Source organism: Plectrocnemia conspersa, unplaced genomic scaffold (assembly GCF_051122295.1).
Source record: "Plectrocnemia conspersa isolate PC_06_02 unplaced genomic scaffold, ASM5112229v1 ptg000009l, whole genome shotgun sequence".
Taxonomy (NCBI): Eukaryota; Metazoa; Arthropoda; class Insecta; order Trichoptera; family Polycentropodidae; genus Plectrocnemia; species Plectrocnemia conspersa.
The window spans coordinates 13,242,134-13,259,610 of NW_028277173.1; the positions used below are offsets into that span (position 1 = coordinate 13,242,134).

General features: G+C 31.4%; 1 protein-coding gene across 1 annotated transcript in view; it reads right to left on the reverse strand.

The window, feature by feature from the left end:
• Positions 1-774: 774 nt before the first annotated feature.
• The window catches only part of LOC148231954 (coiled-coil domain-containing protein 174), a 104,976-nt gene continuing 88,273 nt past the window's right edge, over positions 775-17,477 (reverse strand). Inside the window, exons 6-7 of the mRNA XM_088193456.1 lie at positions 5,884-6,102; positions 775-1,677 (exon numbers count right to left, since the gene is read on the reverse strand). Coding sequence (XP_088049582.1) covers positions 947-1,677; positions 5,884-6,102 — 950 coding nt within the window. The 3' untranslated portion in view covers positions 775-946. The remainder of the gene's footprint in view (positions 1,678-5,883; positions 6,103-17,477) is intronic.

Consider the following 17,477-nt stretch of genomic DNA (forward strand, 5'->3'; position numbering starts at 1 on the left):
TATATTTGTTTTAACAACAAATATATTCATTCGATTTTGAGGTATTTATATTAACAGAACAGAATTTTCTGTTATTTGAATAATAATACATTAAAATACATTTATTCAATTATCTCTAAGCAAGTTCTAAAACTAAATTAATTATATATTAGGTTCACTGACATTTTACTTTTATTATTAATTTTTAACTTCCTTATACGCTGCCCAGAATGCCAAGTCAATACTATGTATGAAGAAAGGACTTCATATTGACTCGGTGTATCGGAATGGGCTTTCCAAATGGAGTAAATGATTTTTTCTTGAAGACTTGAAGAAAATTAATTTGAACTATTAACATATTTTTTTGTCAAAGACACATTTAAAATTCTGGAATAAAACTTAGTTGTATTTTTTTATACCTATGAAATGATCGTCTTTATTTTGGTCTGTCTTATAATATTTTTTAATAAATGTTATGTAAATTCTAGGTCAACGCAGCTTTGTACTTTTTTTATTTAGTTTTCATTAATTTTTTTGAAACATAATTTAAATAATTATACAAGTATCTAAAACGAATAGTTAAAAATAGAGAACTTCTCTTTCAGTTACTAGTAATAAATAAAACAATATACCTGTAATAAAATGTTTAAAATTGTGATTATTAACCGTAGTTTTACTTTCCAGTAAAAATAATGTTATGATGCAACGCATCGTTATCTTAACTTACTACACAATCAAATACATTATTAGTCTGTAAAATAGCATTTTTTGTGATACACTTAGTTACAAAATCACTTTCGTTGAAGAATTTAAAAAGTGTATTAAAAATTAAAGAAGTCCATACATGAAAACAAATACTAAAACATTATGATGGAGATTATTCATATTGTTTAATTTTTACATATTTATGGAAATTAAAATTATGTAATATACACACATCAAGAAGAAACAAAACGCATTGTTCGAGTTAAAGGTCGTCTATTGTTGCTTTCTCTTTTCTAATATTTTTTTCAATCTCGTGCCTCTCCAGACGCTCAAGCCCCTTAATAAAACCTTCCTCCACGTTGACCCTGTTATAGTCGCACTTTCTCCTTTTTTGATTAACAGGACCGAAATACTCAAACGTGGGAGGCGGTTCTATTTCCACGCCTCCCCTTTCTTTCGCCTCCTCTAATTCTGAGGGTAAATTTTCACACTCGTCGACAATGGGCTTAGCTTCAAAGATTTCTTGGGTGTCTCGATTCACGCTTGGGTCGTAATACTTCCTTTTGATATCATCCTGCTGTCTTTTGGTCGTGAAGTAAAGCGAGCGATCTTCTTCTGTTTCGTCATTTTTCTGAAGATAAGACGTCGTCGGCCTTACATCCCGCCACGTCAAATCGGCCGGCTTTTCTTCCACCACGAATCCTTTCTTATCGAACGTGTTAGGTTTGTTTCTTTTTTTGTTGGCCGGCGTCTGGAGCGGTGCGAACTCTCCTATCCTCTCCTCTCGCTTCTTGTCCACCCACTCTTCCTGGCTCATGATCCTGTGCTTGTCGATACCCTCTTTGTTGAGATCCCACTCTCGGACGAACTTTTCTCGTTCTTTTTGCGCCTCCAACTCCCTCGCTTCCCGTTCCAATCTAGATTTCTCGCTCGACACCTTCTTCTGCTCTTCGACGAAATCCAGTAATTTTAAAACGATGGTTGGCTCGGGTTCTGAAATAAAAATAATAAAAAAGTTACACAACATTTTATTTGATTTTGACATATTTTAATGACTCCAATTTTTTTTAACTATTATTTTGTATGAATTACATTTTTTTCTATATTTATATTGCTTGTAAAAGTCAAAGGACCATTGAAAATTAAAGTCAACCAATGATCGGATGTTAGACATCTGTATCACATAAGGTTACAAGTTTATGCTAATTGGATCGAATTTAATGTTTTTTAGTGTAAAATAAAAATACGCGCACTTTTTATATCGACTGATAACTTTATATGAAAATTGACTATTCTACAATGAATAGACACGAAAAAACGCTGAACTTAAACTATTATTTCTTAGATACTCGGAATCTATCCATATTGATAGATTAACTTACTTTTTTTAAGTTTTAATGTATATGATTTAATTTTATCATGCACAATTTTCAATGGATCAAGACGCGAAACTCACATAAGATTTTTTGTATTTATTCGACGAAATAAATGAACGATTTTGCAATTAACCGGAGAACAGACTCAAATTTTAAATCTTTTACACAAATCTTTGCTCACAATTAAGCCAACATAAACAGAAAACCAGTTAGTATATTCAACGGCAGGAATTTTCACTACGAAAATTATAAATAGACTAATTCAGCCCTAAATATCATAATCTTTCTAAAAGCTTATTTTACCAAGCAAAAATAAAATATTTATATATTCTTATTTTTATAATATAAATATACAATCGATGCTTTGAATATATAATTAAAATTGAGTTAATTGTAGTTGTAATAAATAAAAAAGAATGTAACGAAAATTATGCCTTTTTTTAATCAATTAATATGTATGCTTTTTTATACATACATATGTAAATGTACATAGAAGTATTGAGCAAAAATATTTTTTGCTATGATTTTACCGATAATCAAACAAGTCTCGATTAAGAATCACTATCTGTACATCCGTATTTATAGTTATTTTTAAATTATAAGTTATTGATTTTAAGATATAAGTAATTGATTTTCATGCTGTCAGTATGCAAATCAATAACTTCGATACGGGACTTACACCCAACAACTTCAAGAACTTTAACTAAGCTCTCCAGCTTCGACACATGAAAGTTTGTACGAACTCGAAACAAGTAGAGCCACTGACCATTGACAGATGTAAAATATCGAGAGAGCAGTAGCTTCTCTCTTCACGTTATCCCTAGTCTAACTACGACGTTCGAAATCCAGAGTTCAACCCTGAATTTTTCAGACGCAGACGTATACGTAAATCAAATCTTCTAACAAATATGATTTAAAAACTAAATATATTTGTCTTTTATCAAAAATAAACATTTCTGACACAAAGCTATTATATGATTGATTTCTGATTCTGATGCTCAGATTTTAAATTGGCTTGCCACCCTGATTCTATTACTGTGACAAGAAATCAAATATTATTGATAAAACCTTTAATAAAATATAAAAATGTATTACGTTAATTTATCCGATGTAAAATGGAAACGTGACGAATTCTAATGACAGTCGTAATATGGACAAATTGAGATAATTTCTAATGCAAAACTATTTATTTTATCAATGGTATCATTTATACTAATTAAAAATCAAGCTCGTTGAACGTATCCAATAGCAAAAAACAATATGTAATCGTTCAAAGAGAGAAAACACTCAACCAATTTATACACCTATTACATGAATATATTCTTGTATCTTATTTTGCACAAAGGAAAAACCGACAGACTGTTTTTATTCCAGAAACAAATCTCCCGTAACATATGTTTTCTAGGCCAATTTTCCTAGAAAGTGTCTCTAGATTTATATCCAACAAAAAGTTTATTTATTATGTAACAAGCGACTTTAAATTTACTACGAAACTAGCATGTTTATCATGTATATGAAAGAGAATCGAGTTAAGCTGTTGTGGCAAAGCGCTATGAAATATGAGCGAGCTTTATTTATTTACAGTTTTCACTCCAGATTAACCCTTTGCACTATGAAATTCGAAGTTATATTAAATACATAAGTTGGATTTATTAAATTTATGTTTTAAAAAAATGTTTTTAATCTCTCAAAAGGAATATCACGCGATCCTATAACAAAAGGTGGCCATCGTCTTAACTCACACGTATTATGAGAATCGTAAGGAAAATATGTCAAATGCTACGTCTAAAATGCATAAATTTACATTTGCATAATAAATACATGAAAAAGAGTTTTCCATTTGCCTTATCACCATAAAACGTATCCGCTGCGTTGGGGTGCCTTATCGTTTTATTATATAATATATACGCGTAAGATCAATGTTATCTTGTATATTTTTTACATTACAGTGTATTACGTGTGATATATGATACTAGTTTACCGGTAAATAGTTTTAAATCAGGCTTGGATTAAAACCAGTAATCACCAAAAAATAAATAGTTTTCATTTACGTATATTTTCATACAAAAATATTTTAAACATCACAGCTCAGGAGATTTCTATACTATTACTAAGCTAGAAATATTTATAAATATTCTTTTAATATTTTTTATTACTGAAATACCGGTAACGATTTAACGAAGATAAAGTTATGTTAGAAAATTAAAAATATGGAATGCCTTTATGTAATATTTTAAGAACGGAGTATGCAATGTAATTAAATGTTATTTTCTGGCATGCCATACATAAACAAATAGTAAATAAAATGTTCTAAACCGTTTAAGGATTATTAATAAACTAATCTTCATTTACATCTAAAAATGAATTGAAATGTTTGGTGTGTTTCTGGAAAGTTATGATGTTTTTGATAACTATGATATCGATCATCACAATCTGAAGGTCTAAAACTATACATTAGCTGCCTTTAAAGAAAAATTAAATAGTCTAAATAATGAATCAAGTATTTAAAATAATGTAGATATTTCAAATTAATAGCAAAAAATATAAGACTACAATAAATGATTTTTGAGAAAAATTGAACTGATGCAAATTCACAAACTATTAATGTAGTTTATGGATACATATTTTTCTCGTCAACGATAATATCAATAAAAAAAATATTATTTTTTTATGATTGCATTTTACTTCAAATTAATATATTTACTTATTTTCTACAATATGTTTTTTTATAAATAACGCAGTACTAGCATCAAAAAGTATTGAAAGTTCTAATTGTAACGTTACAGAAGGCTACAGGAAATATAATTAAACCTATTTCTAATGCGTGTTTCCAAGCAAACTTTTTCTAATGAATAAACTTTCTTAATGGTTTTCAAGTTAAATGGTTTTATAGCTAACCAGAGTTAATGTCATATATTATTAACTAACTAGCACCTGCTTTGATTTAATTTGACTAACAAAAACAATGTTTACTAATTAAGAAGCTACGCATAAGTTTCTAAAATGTAATGAATACTATGTCCATACCAAAGTAAAGAAAACACTTTGTGCGATAAGCATATACAATTATAAGGTTCAGCCTTTAAAATATCTGAGGAAGGGTTGAATATTGTTGAATGACAGCTTAACTTCAAGTGATTAAGTATGAGTCAAATTGAAAGACTTCTCAGGGCGTTGCAATGTAATATATGGTCTGCATCTGTAATACAAAGCATAAAATACACGTCACAAGAAGTTCTCCAAAACGGACAACAGTAATGACATTCAGGCTGCCATTTCTAAGTCAACTGCTATTTTCAACTTTCAACTTTTATTTGTTAAAGACGATTACGCGCTACTGCAATACGTACTATTACATAAAGTTGCACTAACAGGATGAAACCAAATTAGTTATAATAAATAAAAAATTAGTTTGAAAGTAAACCGGGCGAAGCTGAGTAGTAAAGCTAGTTAATCTATAGATTCGAAACTGTTTTCGTTGCAAGTACTCCTAGGCCTTTTCATTTATTGTTAACTTTGTAACAGTCACCAACATGGCATCAAGCATCTGTATTATATTATTATATTTTTTACAGACGAGTGTATGTAATATAATATATTATTAAAATAATAATGGTGTCTCCACACCCATCTACTCAAAGGCTAAGTTCTAATAAATATATATATAATACAACAGCATAATTAATGAAAATAATTATGTAGCACTAAATATATTTTAGAAAGTCACCAATAACAGAAACAGTAGCAAAAGTAAAAATCAATCTGTATCACCAAAGTTACATGACTCTCATAAATCATCAAGTTAAAAAGAGGGGGAACAAACCGTCTTCTTCAGGTGGCAGCCCTGCTCTAGCGCGCTGTCTCGCTCTGGCCGCCTTGACGCGCTTCTGCAGCGCCTCGTCTCTTTTGACTCGTGCTAATTCGGCAGCTGCGCGTGCTTTTTCCGTTTCCTCATGAGCTAGACGCAGTTCTTCTTGTTGCTTAGCGCGAACTTCTTCATCGCCGCTAAAAGCGTAATAGCCCACTCCGTGCTGTCGAGCCTCTGAAAACAAAAAAATAAATGTATTAGATTTTTTTTAGAATAAAATTAGATAGCCGCAACGGCGAGCGAGGTTAAACGAGCACGACCTCAATTATGCATTTAGGTGAGGTCAGGTGGACCTCAAGATTGAGTCCCGGGGAAGGGAAGACCCGCAATACTCGTATGAATGCATAAACAATGCAGTTGTATGTTTGTGAAGGCAAAAGAGATAACCAAGTAATTAAAAAAATATTAAAACCATTCTCTGCTATAGTTTTCTTCAAACGTGAAACAATAAGATTTTCACACTAGTAATTATTTTTCTTAGATTTTTAATATCCCGTAAAAATATTGGAGATTTATTATCCCGTAAAACCATAGCATATTTGTGGTACTTTTATTTCGTATATCCGCGGGAGTCAGCAAACTATGCGAGCTGAGAATAGATTTTACATTTTTAAACTCTTTAAAAATGCAAAATTTGCGCTATAACGGAACAGCCAACCATCGGGTTGAAGAGTTGCGAGATATGACCGTATGTGGTGCTCCTATTGCTTCGCATTACGTTATGACGTTATGTGGTTATAATTCGACAGCGTCTTCAGTGCCCTGTGTAACGCGTTTTACGATATTTTGTTCTCATTTTATTACCCGTGCATATTCGTCTTATCATTGTAGAAAGGAAGAGACTAGTTGACTTCGAATGTCGTGGTTTTAAAGCAGAGTGGAGTGCAAACTATTTTGTTATCGTTTATTGTGTGATGACATTATTCATGTACTAAAATAATAAAATTTACGACCTCAATGTCAGACTAAGCACTCGACACGATATTCACAACTTGCAAAAAATCAACGATCAGAAAAGTTGAAAAGTATAAAACGGATTCTTTATCACAATGTATTTATATGTGTAAGATTGTACATAAAGTAAGTTTACGAGTAGCTAATTAAATTAACAAATAAAATAAAGCCATTTACCGATTGCAGCCTTATTTAAATTTATCAGACTTACGGTGAAAACAGTTGCTAGAAGTGTTGAGCATACTGTGAGTTACGTCAATAAGCAATTTATTAACAAGGCAAATAGTTTCGAAAGATTTTCATTGGCTTCACAATTATCTCATAAAAAGCTTATTACTGAAGATGCATATTTATTTATTAAGCTCTCATAAATTTTTGCTTTCTGTCCCGCCAAGCTTGGAATATTTCTGATCCGGCCCTTTACAAAAACAGTATGCCTTCCCCTAGCATTAAGAGCTTATGAGACAAGGATTTTAAAATTAATTAATTATATTATTATAAAGAGCAACCATTGCTTTTTTTATTGATTACGACGCTTCAAATGATATTTAAATAATTACATGTTTATTGTTTTGACACTAATTGCAACCATGTCGCACAGTGCCAGAGGATGATTTAATCAATCAACCTTAATCCGATGGATAAATATCAAGGGGAAGCAAAGAACATCTAAACCAATGTGATCAAACAGATTTACAATAATATATACTATTATTAATTTCGATCTCAGACAGAATAGAATTTTTTAAATTAAAAAATCTATACATATAACCATATAATCTAATTACATAAATATAATAGATTATATTTGTTACTATAATAACAAAAAATTTTGTAAAAAAAAATTAAGGTGAAAAATATCCAATTATTGAATATAAATTGATGTAAAAAATCTTCACACTAGGAATCTAATTTAATTGACACATTTTTAAACTAAAATAGTAGTGTATTGGTATAATCCAAATTCTGAAGCTAATTCATACCGCGTAGTAAATTAAACATTTATTTTTATAAATTAAAAGTTAATTAAAACTGCAGTCCAATCATCTAAAAAGATTACAGACCCTTGTGGTTAGTAACCATATTTTCACGAATGGCCAGGCTCAATTTACCCGCGTTTGGATAACATTTCCTTTTTAGCTCCCAAGTTAGGATCAGTGAACTAAATTTTTAGCTCTAAAGTCGCATTGCGGTCAGTAAAGGATATGGAAATATGCTTAGCGGTCCGCATTCCAATTTTAGTTCGGACCATTGTTATATATATAATATATTGTATTTATATTTATATTATATATACATACATGTAGTATATATATATATATTTTGAATCATATTTATTCGTAAGCCTAATTTTTTACGTTTTTCCGATGAACTTAAAATATTTCTTAAAAAAGATTCATTGAGGATAGTAAAAAATTTAATTTGATGTTGCACCGCTAATAGATTACCATTTAGCATCAAAAAATACATGACATATTATAGAGAAAAAATACTACTTAAATTTGATTATACAATGGATTGCAATATGCTACATCGCACAAAAGTGGTAACCGATTTGGGTGTTCTATTATAAGAGGATACAGATTATATTACCATATAAAAAACATATGCAATAAAGCCTCAAAGGTGTTAGGATTGATCAATTGAGGAGCTCGAGGGAACTATATATGCTTGAATAATCACCTAATGCGCAGTATCCTCGAGCATGCTTTTCTGGTCTGGTTACCACTTGCACAATTTGTTATAAATTAGAGGTCATTCTAACGACAGTTTCGAGCAAACAAAAACACTTCTTGAAAGTAAGGTCACACGTAGTATTTCACGCAATGGAAGAGAGTTAAATCGTGTTAAAGATTGGAAATATTGCATGGACTACCTAATGAAATCCGTTCCGAAGTGTTAATCACTCAAAACAGCATTAAAACTACTCTTTGTTTGGAAAGGATGCGCACCAGACAATACTTTATATTGTTTTCTACTATTTGCTTAATGATTGCCGGAATGGCTTTCTAGGCCGTTTCTATTTTATGGCATAAATACATCTTTTGGGTGTGTCTAAGAAGCGATGAAATTGGCCTGCAAACATCCTTATCTGCGATTCGCTAGAGCTGTCTCGAACCACCATTATAAAATAATGACACTTGATTACAGAAGGGAACATGTGGAAAAGACGCGGTGAGAGACGCAGAATACAGACGAGGAGTCACAACAGCAAAAACAAGCCAGGAGACCGTAATCACGAGAGTACGTCACGAAAAATCCCAGTCGCTCCAGACATCATAACCGACAATAATACAACTCGACACGCCAGAAAATACTCTTCGGCTTCTAAGGCCTGCCACTCTAATTCCACAGCCTGATATCAGAATCTAAATATATCTCAATTGTATGTGATAATTTATATATATATATTTATAAAATAAAATTTTACCAATTTTTCCAGAATCTATTTTGACTGCAAAGTGGTGACTTCGACGTGATTCAACAACGCAAGTGTTAACGTGAAAGTGTTAATCTTTCAAGGTTCTTCGAAAGATGCAAGTAAGAAAAAATTTTTAAATTCCTGAAATTTTTTTCCGAAAAAAATTACATGCATTCAAAACAACACTATATTTCGAGCACCGTTGAAATTTAATATGATCTGCAAATATGTATATAAATATAATTATTATTTATTAATTGATTTTTTAAATGTTATATTTTATATGGATTAGTTTGTATATATGTATCATATATAATTTCCTCTATAATAAGATCATGTCAGTGAAACAAGTTTACTAAAATAAATTTTTAACACAACCGGTGGCGCAACATCACGTTCCACCGTGGAAACTACACAACGCTCGTGTGTATACGAAGACCATTCCAATATTTAACAACCCCTCTCGGGTTCAGCCATCTTTGCACACAAACACGCCGCCGCTGTCTCTCTGCGCTTTTGGTCCTGCAGCACCTCATTATGAAGGTAAACAGCTGAACCGGGCGGCGTGGTGCACCTTTATTTACGCGCCGGCTGAAACGAATTATTTCAGCAATTCAAATAACCTTATCATCGGTCGGCGATGTAGGGGCGTTGAAATAAATTTCGCCACGACACGCCCCAGCTCTACATTATACGCTATTGATGTTCAAACTGTAATTTTATTAATAAACTAAGGTCTTCAAGCATCTGTTACAACTTACAGGTCACCATAACGACCAGTTGAACAACGAGAAGAGAAATCTCCCACACTACATAAGTATCAAGTTAAAACCTCAAGTATTACATACATACATAGCGTAAGAGAGATCTCGGGATCACAAAATACCCGCGTCAACAATATAAAATGTTTGATGGACACCGAAAAACAACAACGCGCGCCAAAAATAATACGTTCAATCCTTTGTCTATTACTATTGATCTAAAATCCTTGGTTACCGAACGCCAAAGTAGTCATTTGGATTGGTGTTTTCTCTTAAAGCGTGAACATATTTTGGAGGTTTGTTCAAAAAGCGATGCAATTGGTTAGTAAACATCCTCATCTGCGGTACGCTAAAGCTGTCTCGAATGAGCAATATAAAAGATATGACACTTGGTCACATCTGACATCAACGCAGGCATAGATAGATCGACAAGATCAACCAGAGAGCATCACGTTACTCCACCGGCACTTAGACGATAAATACAACCCGACACAGCTATTAAATGATATGTTATCAAATTTTACGGCGTCTATTTGGCAGCAAAGTCACGCCCCTTTGGCTTCGAAACTCGAAAGTAGCAATGTATAACGTATTACTTAGAAAACAAGCAAAACTTGTACAAATCAATGTAAAAGAAGATGAAATTAATTATAATAAATATATATATATATACCTATAATTAGCTTTTTGCTAACATAGTAAAAAAAATATAAGATCTTGTGTTCTGAGATGATCTAACTCGATTATTTCTGAATTATTTGAGTGATCGTAGGCCGTTCGTAACCTATGACGACCATTTGTCGAAAGAATATTTCACCCCTTCGGTAGTTCTACAAGGGTCCAACCCATGCTTTCTGCTCTTATCGTTATTCATTATTGATATAAATACGGCAGTTACAAACTTCAGATTAAATAAATAAATAAATGTATAGTTGTTTGTACTGTTAAAAATCATTCTTTTTCAGATATTAAAAAAAACTTCTCGGTGATGACATCGAAAATTATAAAACAAATTTAATATAAAGAAAGAATTAGCAGGTAATTAGGCATATATATATCGATTTGATTCATTATTGTATCATAAATCACTTAAATTTTATCCCGACTGATTTATCGTAGGATGATGCGTTAAACTTTTACGCAAATTGATGCTTTAACGGTTAAAGCGTCAATTTTATATTGGCACGCTATGAAAATTCTCAATGAAAAAACGCCTAATCCTACGCGATAGTGAACATGCAATTGCATAATCTAAACATACAATAATGCATCGATATTTTGTTTTGACATATTAATGTAGGCAAAATTAACGTTTGTAATAATGCCACACAACACGCCAACCGCTAATCACAATTAGTATTACACTATGACAATATGCTTAAGGTTCTTCGATTGGGGTAAACGATTAATTGTTATTTGTTAGATACGTAACATATTATTTAGCAAGCATGTCGTATTTGGAAGTCAAATCTTAAAGTATCGCATTTGTATTACGAATAATTTAATTCCTCATCCAGTGAAAAGGCTTTCATACATTCGTCGAGCACACACTAGAAGCAATTCTCGGCATCCCTTCACCGGCCTTTGTCCCTACAATGTTACCATCGTCCTTGTCGCACAAAGGCGAGCAATTAAAGGTAATTAGTGTCTTTAAAAAGAGACGCCTGTTTGTCGTCATAATAAAGTCCCGCTCTCGGGTTGCTGCTGTGTACCGTTTGCGATCTCACATCAAAGGACCCCATCCAGGAAGGATCTCGTGTTTAATTAAAATAAACCCTCGCAGTGAATGGCCAGCGGGCCCTTCAAACAATGACAGAATCGACGGAGAGATTCATACTTTATTTATTGGACATTAAGAGTATGACCCAAATCGGGAATTCTTACAATTTTGCCGGTGCGCGGGCACGAACTGAGCCAAATTGCGAACACGTGCTCGAGTTGTAGGGGTATTGTGTGCTTTGTTTGCTAACAAAGATGGAATGGATGCTGGGCAAATAGCATCGACCGAGAAAAACGCCGAAGCGATTTCGATTTAGCGTGGTTGTAGATACCGAGGATCGGTGGTTCATTTAGTCATGTGTGCAGTATGGGTCAATAACAAAAATATGAAAAATACAGTGAGATTGGAATACGTGTTCAATCTCTATTTTTCATCTAAGATTGATATTCATTGTCCGTGTTAACTTTACATTGCTTAAATGTATCATTGTTAAAAGAAGCTTAAGACGAAATTGGGAATAACTGCCTAACTATCGCTCGTTAAATAAAACTAAAACAGGAGTTTTACCACAAAGATGATCGAGTTATACGTACATTTATGCTGATTTCAACTGAACGCATCTCGTTTTTTAGATACCGCTTGGTGATATATTAAATTTGTTATTATATTTTTATGGTTAATTTTGTATTGACTCATTTCTCATAATGTTCATTCAGATAATCGTAACTGACAAAAAATGATAAGTAATATATACAAAATCAGCTAGTAGTGCTATTGGCCTCTGGTATAAAAACTTAGGAGGCATCCAGAAGCGATCGATGAAAGACGATATTTTGTCAAAGATGACGTTTTGTTTCAAAAAGTTTGATGATGATATTTTCCTAGACTAAGTTTTCGAACACAGTCGTTTTATTGATTTTTAATGGTACTCGTAAATAACAAAATAAATGATCAGCGTCAAAAGTATTTTTAGAAGTACCCGAAATTAAGGAAGATTTTTTCACAAAATACAATTGAAAGAACCTAACCTCAAATCGGTTATTACCGATAAATTTTATCGTTAAGGAGAAAACTGTTTTGTGTTACATTATGTATTTACAACTGTAAAATCCAAAAATTGTTCAGGTATACATATATGTATATATAGTTTTTGAATGAAAAAAATGTATATATATGAAAAAATAAATTATCCTAAGGATATACGATCACAAAAAATACATCCGGTCAAAAAAATTGATACCACTGTCTTAGAGAGTTGCGATCGCGTCCCTTATTTTTGCCCGTCGCGGCTTAGACGTCAGTGCTTGAGAACGCTCCTTTTGCACGACCCATTGAGCTTCTAGATGAGCTTGTTTGAACACAAGGATCTTTTTGGCAACAATATTAAATGATGAATACTGAAATACTGAAAAAAATATTTTAATAGCCAGTCCAAGTTTTTGTGAAAAAATTAATGATTCAGCAATTTTAAATGTATATTTACCGGAATCCTAAACCATGTCTGTATTGACAAAATGAATGAAATTATTTCAATTTATTTCTGGTATATGTTTGATATTAAAATATTATCATGAGATTTAATTATCTCATGATCTATTTAAAAATGTATTACGATGTAACATCGTTGCGATAAAAACATGAAATAGAGTTATAATTGTATTATTACGACTTTTATTCAACCGAAATATTTTATAAAAATGATCTGCTTGAAAATCGTTTTAGTTTTAAATATATTTTATTCATATATATTAATAAAACTTAAATAGCTTTAGATTAAATGTGTATATGTATATTAAAAAGTATGAAGGTACTTCGCACTTTGAAAAAAAATCGTTAGAAGCTTGAAACTTTTGCAAGATTAAATAAAGTTGAAATAAGTATTTTTAAATTTACACCGCATTGAACTTTCCTACATTTTTTTATAAAATCATACACATATTTAAACCCCATGGGGTGAGCCAATAAAGACTGAAAGATGAAAAATATAATATCTACTTTTACTTTTATAAGTTTTTTTTGTAAAATACAGTTCATAAAAATATTTTCAAGCATGCATAATTAAATATATATGATATACATATGTATGTATTATATAATAGTATATACAAAAATTGTTATTCTTAACATATCGTATTTTATACCTAATCAGAACAATAATTAAATAATAATTATTTAAATATATCAGTTTCTACAATTAAGTAAAATCGATCTCAAATCAAATCTCAAATTGATGAACTTAATTTTGGAAACATAACTATCATCACAATTAAATGTAAAGGACCATAATTAGTGAAGCAGTGTCTTGAATTATTTACGATTGACAAATTGCTTAATAATCTATAATGTCGTACAGTGCAGAGTTTTATATCGATACTTATTTTAATTATTATATATTATATGACATGGTAAAAAATTAATTGGACCGACCTGCAATTAAATATGCAATCCGATTTGGAAACTCGTGTACTGTGACTAGAGGAAAATATTCTGAATATAAAATAAACTAAAACTCATTATTCACATGTTTAATAAAATAAAAAAATTCAGATGTTTTTTCAACGATAAATAATGTGAAAAAAATACAAAATACATCGATCTAATAATAAAGGCCTATATTGATATATTTATATTCAGGATTGGTTTAATACTTTTTAATTATGAATAAATTATATTTTTAATTTTCATATATTATAAAAATATATGTTTATTTGTATTATATATATTAGCTTATTTTATTTACTAATACATTAAAAACGGCGATGTAAGTACTTTTACAGTCAAAGCAAACTTTGTTATATTTAACAATATTAGGTTTCTCAATTGTTCTCGAAATAATTTCTAAGTAGTAACACCTTGTATACGTATCCATTACGTTCAAGTAATTATTTCATTTTGCACTATGTGTACACTTCTTCAACAGACTCCAACTTGCTCAGCTCTTTTGTGTAATTAATACGCAATTAGCATTCGCAAAGTGAGCGCAAATATATAAAAGTTTTAATAACTTGATATAAAGTTGCAATATTAACTTGGTAGATCTAAAAAGTATTATTATGAGCTCGATACGTGATCTACTTAAAGCAAGCTTTAATATATACGTATTGTATTGTATTGAATATTAATGTATATTTAACAGTAATTATATGTGAAACATTAGATGATTCAGAAAAGGATGTTACAGATTGAAGGATGCCGCCAAGTCAATAACGGTCCCCCATAAACTACAGGAAACTCTGTTCTGAAACGTGTCCACATAAATCATTTAAAAATAATTATGTAATAGCTGTAAGGATATAATATAAATATAGTTTTAAGATGCGTAATGGAAAATATATTACTGATACATTGGTGGTGTAAAATTTAAGACTAAGTATTAATTTAAGACAAAAAGACTAAGAGCAACGTCAAAATAATCCAATTTCAACCATGTTGTCTAATACATAAATCGTTTTATATCTTATGAAATTACTAATAATATCTTATTAGCTATATATTTAAAAAAATTGTATAATATAAGCATTTTCTGTTAAATATCAAATGTGCAGGTTTCCTATCCCTGCTGTTGCCATACAACGCTTCCGCCACAATATTTGACTTTGGGTACTACGTAATCAGTTATATATTCTTATCCGACTCTTCGACGCACGTGCACTACACCAGGGATTAGGAGAAAACGTTAAAAAAGTATGATCACTTTAAAAAATTATTGTTTTAGAAATTTTAAAATAAATTAAGTTTTTAATATTTTTTTATATTAACCAATATTAGTTTCAAATTACCTCAAAGTTGGATTCATCGGACCAATTGACTCTCGCCCAATCTTCAGATGTCCAATTTCAGTGTTTTCGGTCCCACTCTAATCTTTGAGTTTTATTATTTCTGAAAGGCACAGTTTGTGTCGAGCTTTACAACCTCTGAGTCCCACATCGGCCTGATGTTTATCACGTGTGTCTTTTTATACGTTTTGGAATGTATAGAATGTAGAAAAACTAATGGTATCTCACACTTTTCTAAATTTTGTTTTAATGAAGATAGTGAATGTTTTCTTTAGAAACATATTGCAGTGATTTGCCTTCTTATATACCATATTTTTCAGCATGTGGGAAGGGAATATGGAAACAATATAAATATATATTTTTAAACAGTAGTGATTTAATGACTCCCCTGTATATTTCAAACAATATATCTCAAAACACTATAATATGTTATAGATTTATGTGTATAATATGGTACGCACATATTTATGTGCGGGTTCGCAGCTAGACAATGGCGTGTTTGTTTTTCTTCAAGCGCCCCTGGAAGCCAGATCAGCGTTTTGCAAATTCATTTTTCCCCTTTGATGCGAACGTCGAAGGCATTTTTCATACGATTTCCGAAGACGTGGGGGGAACATTATGTTCACGGTGTGTCCCGTGCTGCCCCTTTTTCACCTGAAGAATGGAAAACATGCCGACCCTTTGTAACGGGTACTGGCTATAGAATTTTTTCCTAAAGGTATGTGTGCATGGGAACAGTGTCGAGCGGTGACAAGCGAATATTTCTACCGGGCTCTGGTGCTCTTAACTCTCACGGCAGCTCCTTATTGAACGGTTTATTTTTAAAATAAAAGTTATAATGTACATATACTGGCACTGTAACAGTTAAAAACAACGAGAGTATCGGTCATATTTATAATAATTTATTTTCATCAACTATCTGTCTATGCGCTGAACAAAAATAATATTACATAGTAAAAGATTTTCTACTTTTTTTAAAATTAGCAATTATGCTTCGATCTAATTTGGTTGAATAATGATTGTTGTATTGTATGGAAGAAGCGCCATCTGCACATTTGGATGCTTTAAATGCGAATACTCTGATACATTGTCGACAATCAATAAAACTCGAGAAATTTCTGCTTCATTTATCTTTCCACTTCTGGTAAAAAGCAATTCGTGAATCATTTAGTAAATAGAGCAGCAGTAACCCAGGCCTTACGATAATAAACATACAACCAATTGAAAATTAAACTTTAAAATAAACATACGATAATGTAAAGAGAATTTATAAATATTAAAGAAATAAAAATTTCGAGAATCTTAGCAAAAATATAAACTAACCATACTGCTGAAAAAATTTTGTAATTCTACTTATATGTATTTACATATGTATGTATGTACATAAAGTTACCTTAAATTTCTGATTAAAATCTTGTTATACAATGTTATTACTATTATACGTACGTACAAGTTTACAAATAATGTTAAAGTTAGCTTAACCAACAATTTTCCATAAAGTATCATGAATATTCGAAGCCGTAATTTAAAATGTTGTATTTATAAAGGGACACATTTGCCATAATTAAACATCCTTGAAATGCATACGGCATGAAAAATAAACATCCACAAATGGAGCGGTATTCTTGAGGAAATATCGAATGTCCGAGTAGACCTGTATAGCCATAGCTCACGGCAAGTTGACCCAACTATGTTTACATTGAATAAATGTACACAGAAGCTAGGATTAGCATATTATCTAGCCGAGTTACTTCCACACGAACGAGCATCGCCACCACGGTTGCTTGACTTGAAGTTTACACTGCGCTACCAGGATGTGCCCGACATGAATTTACGATTGAATTTACAAGAAAGAAAAAACTAAGGAAAACAGCCAGAAGGAGAACGGGAAAACGCGATGCAACCAAGCTCTCATT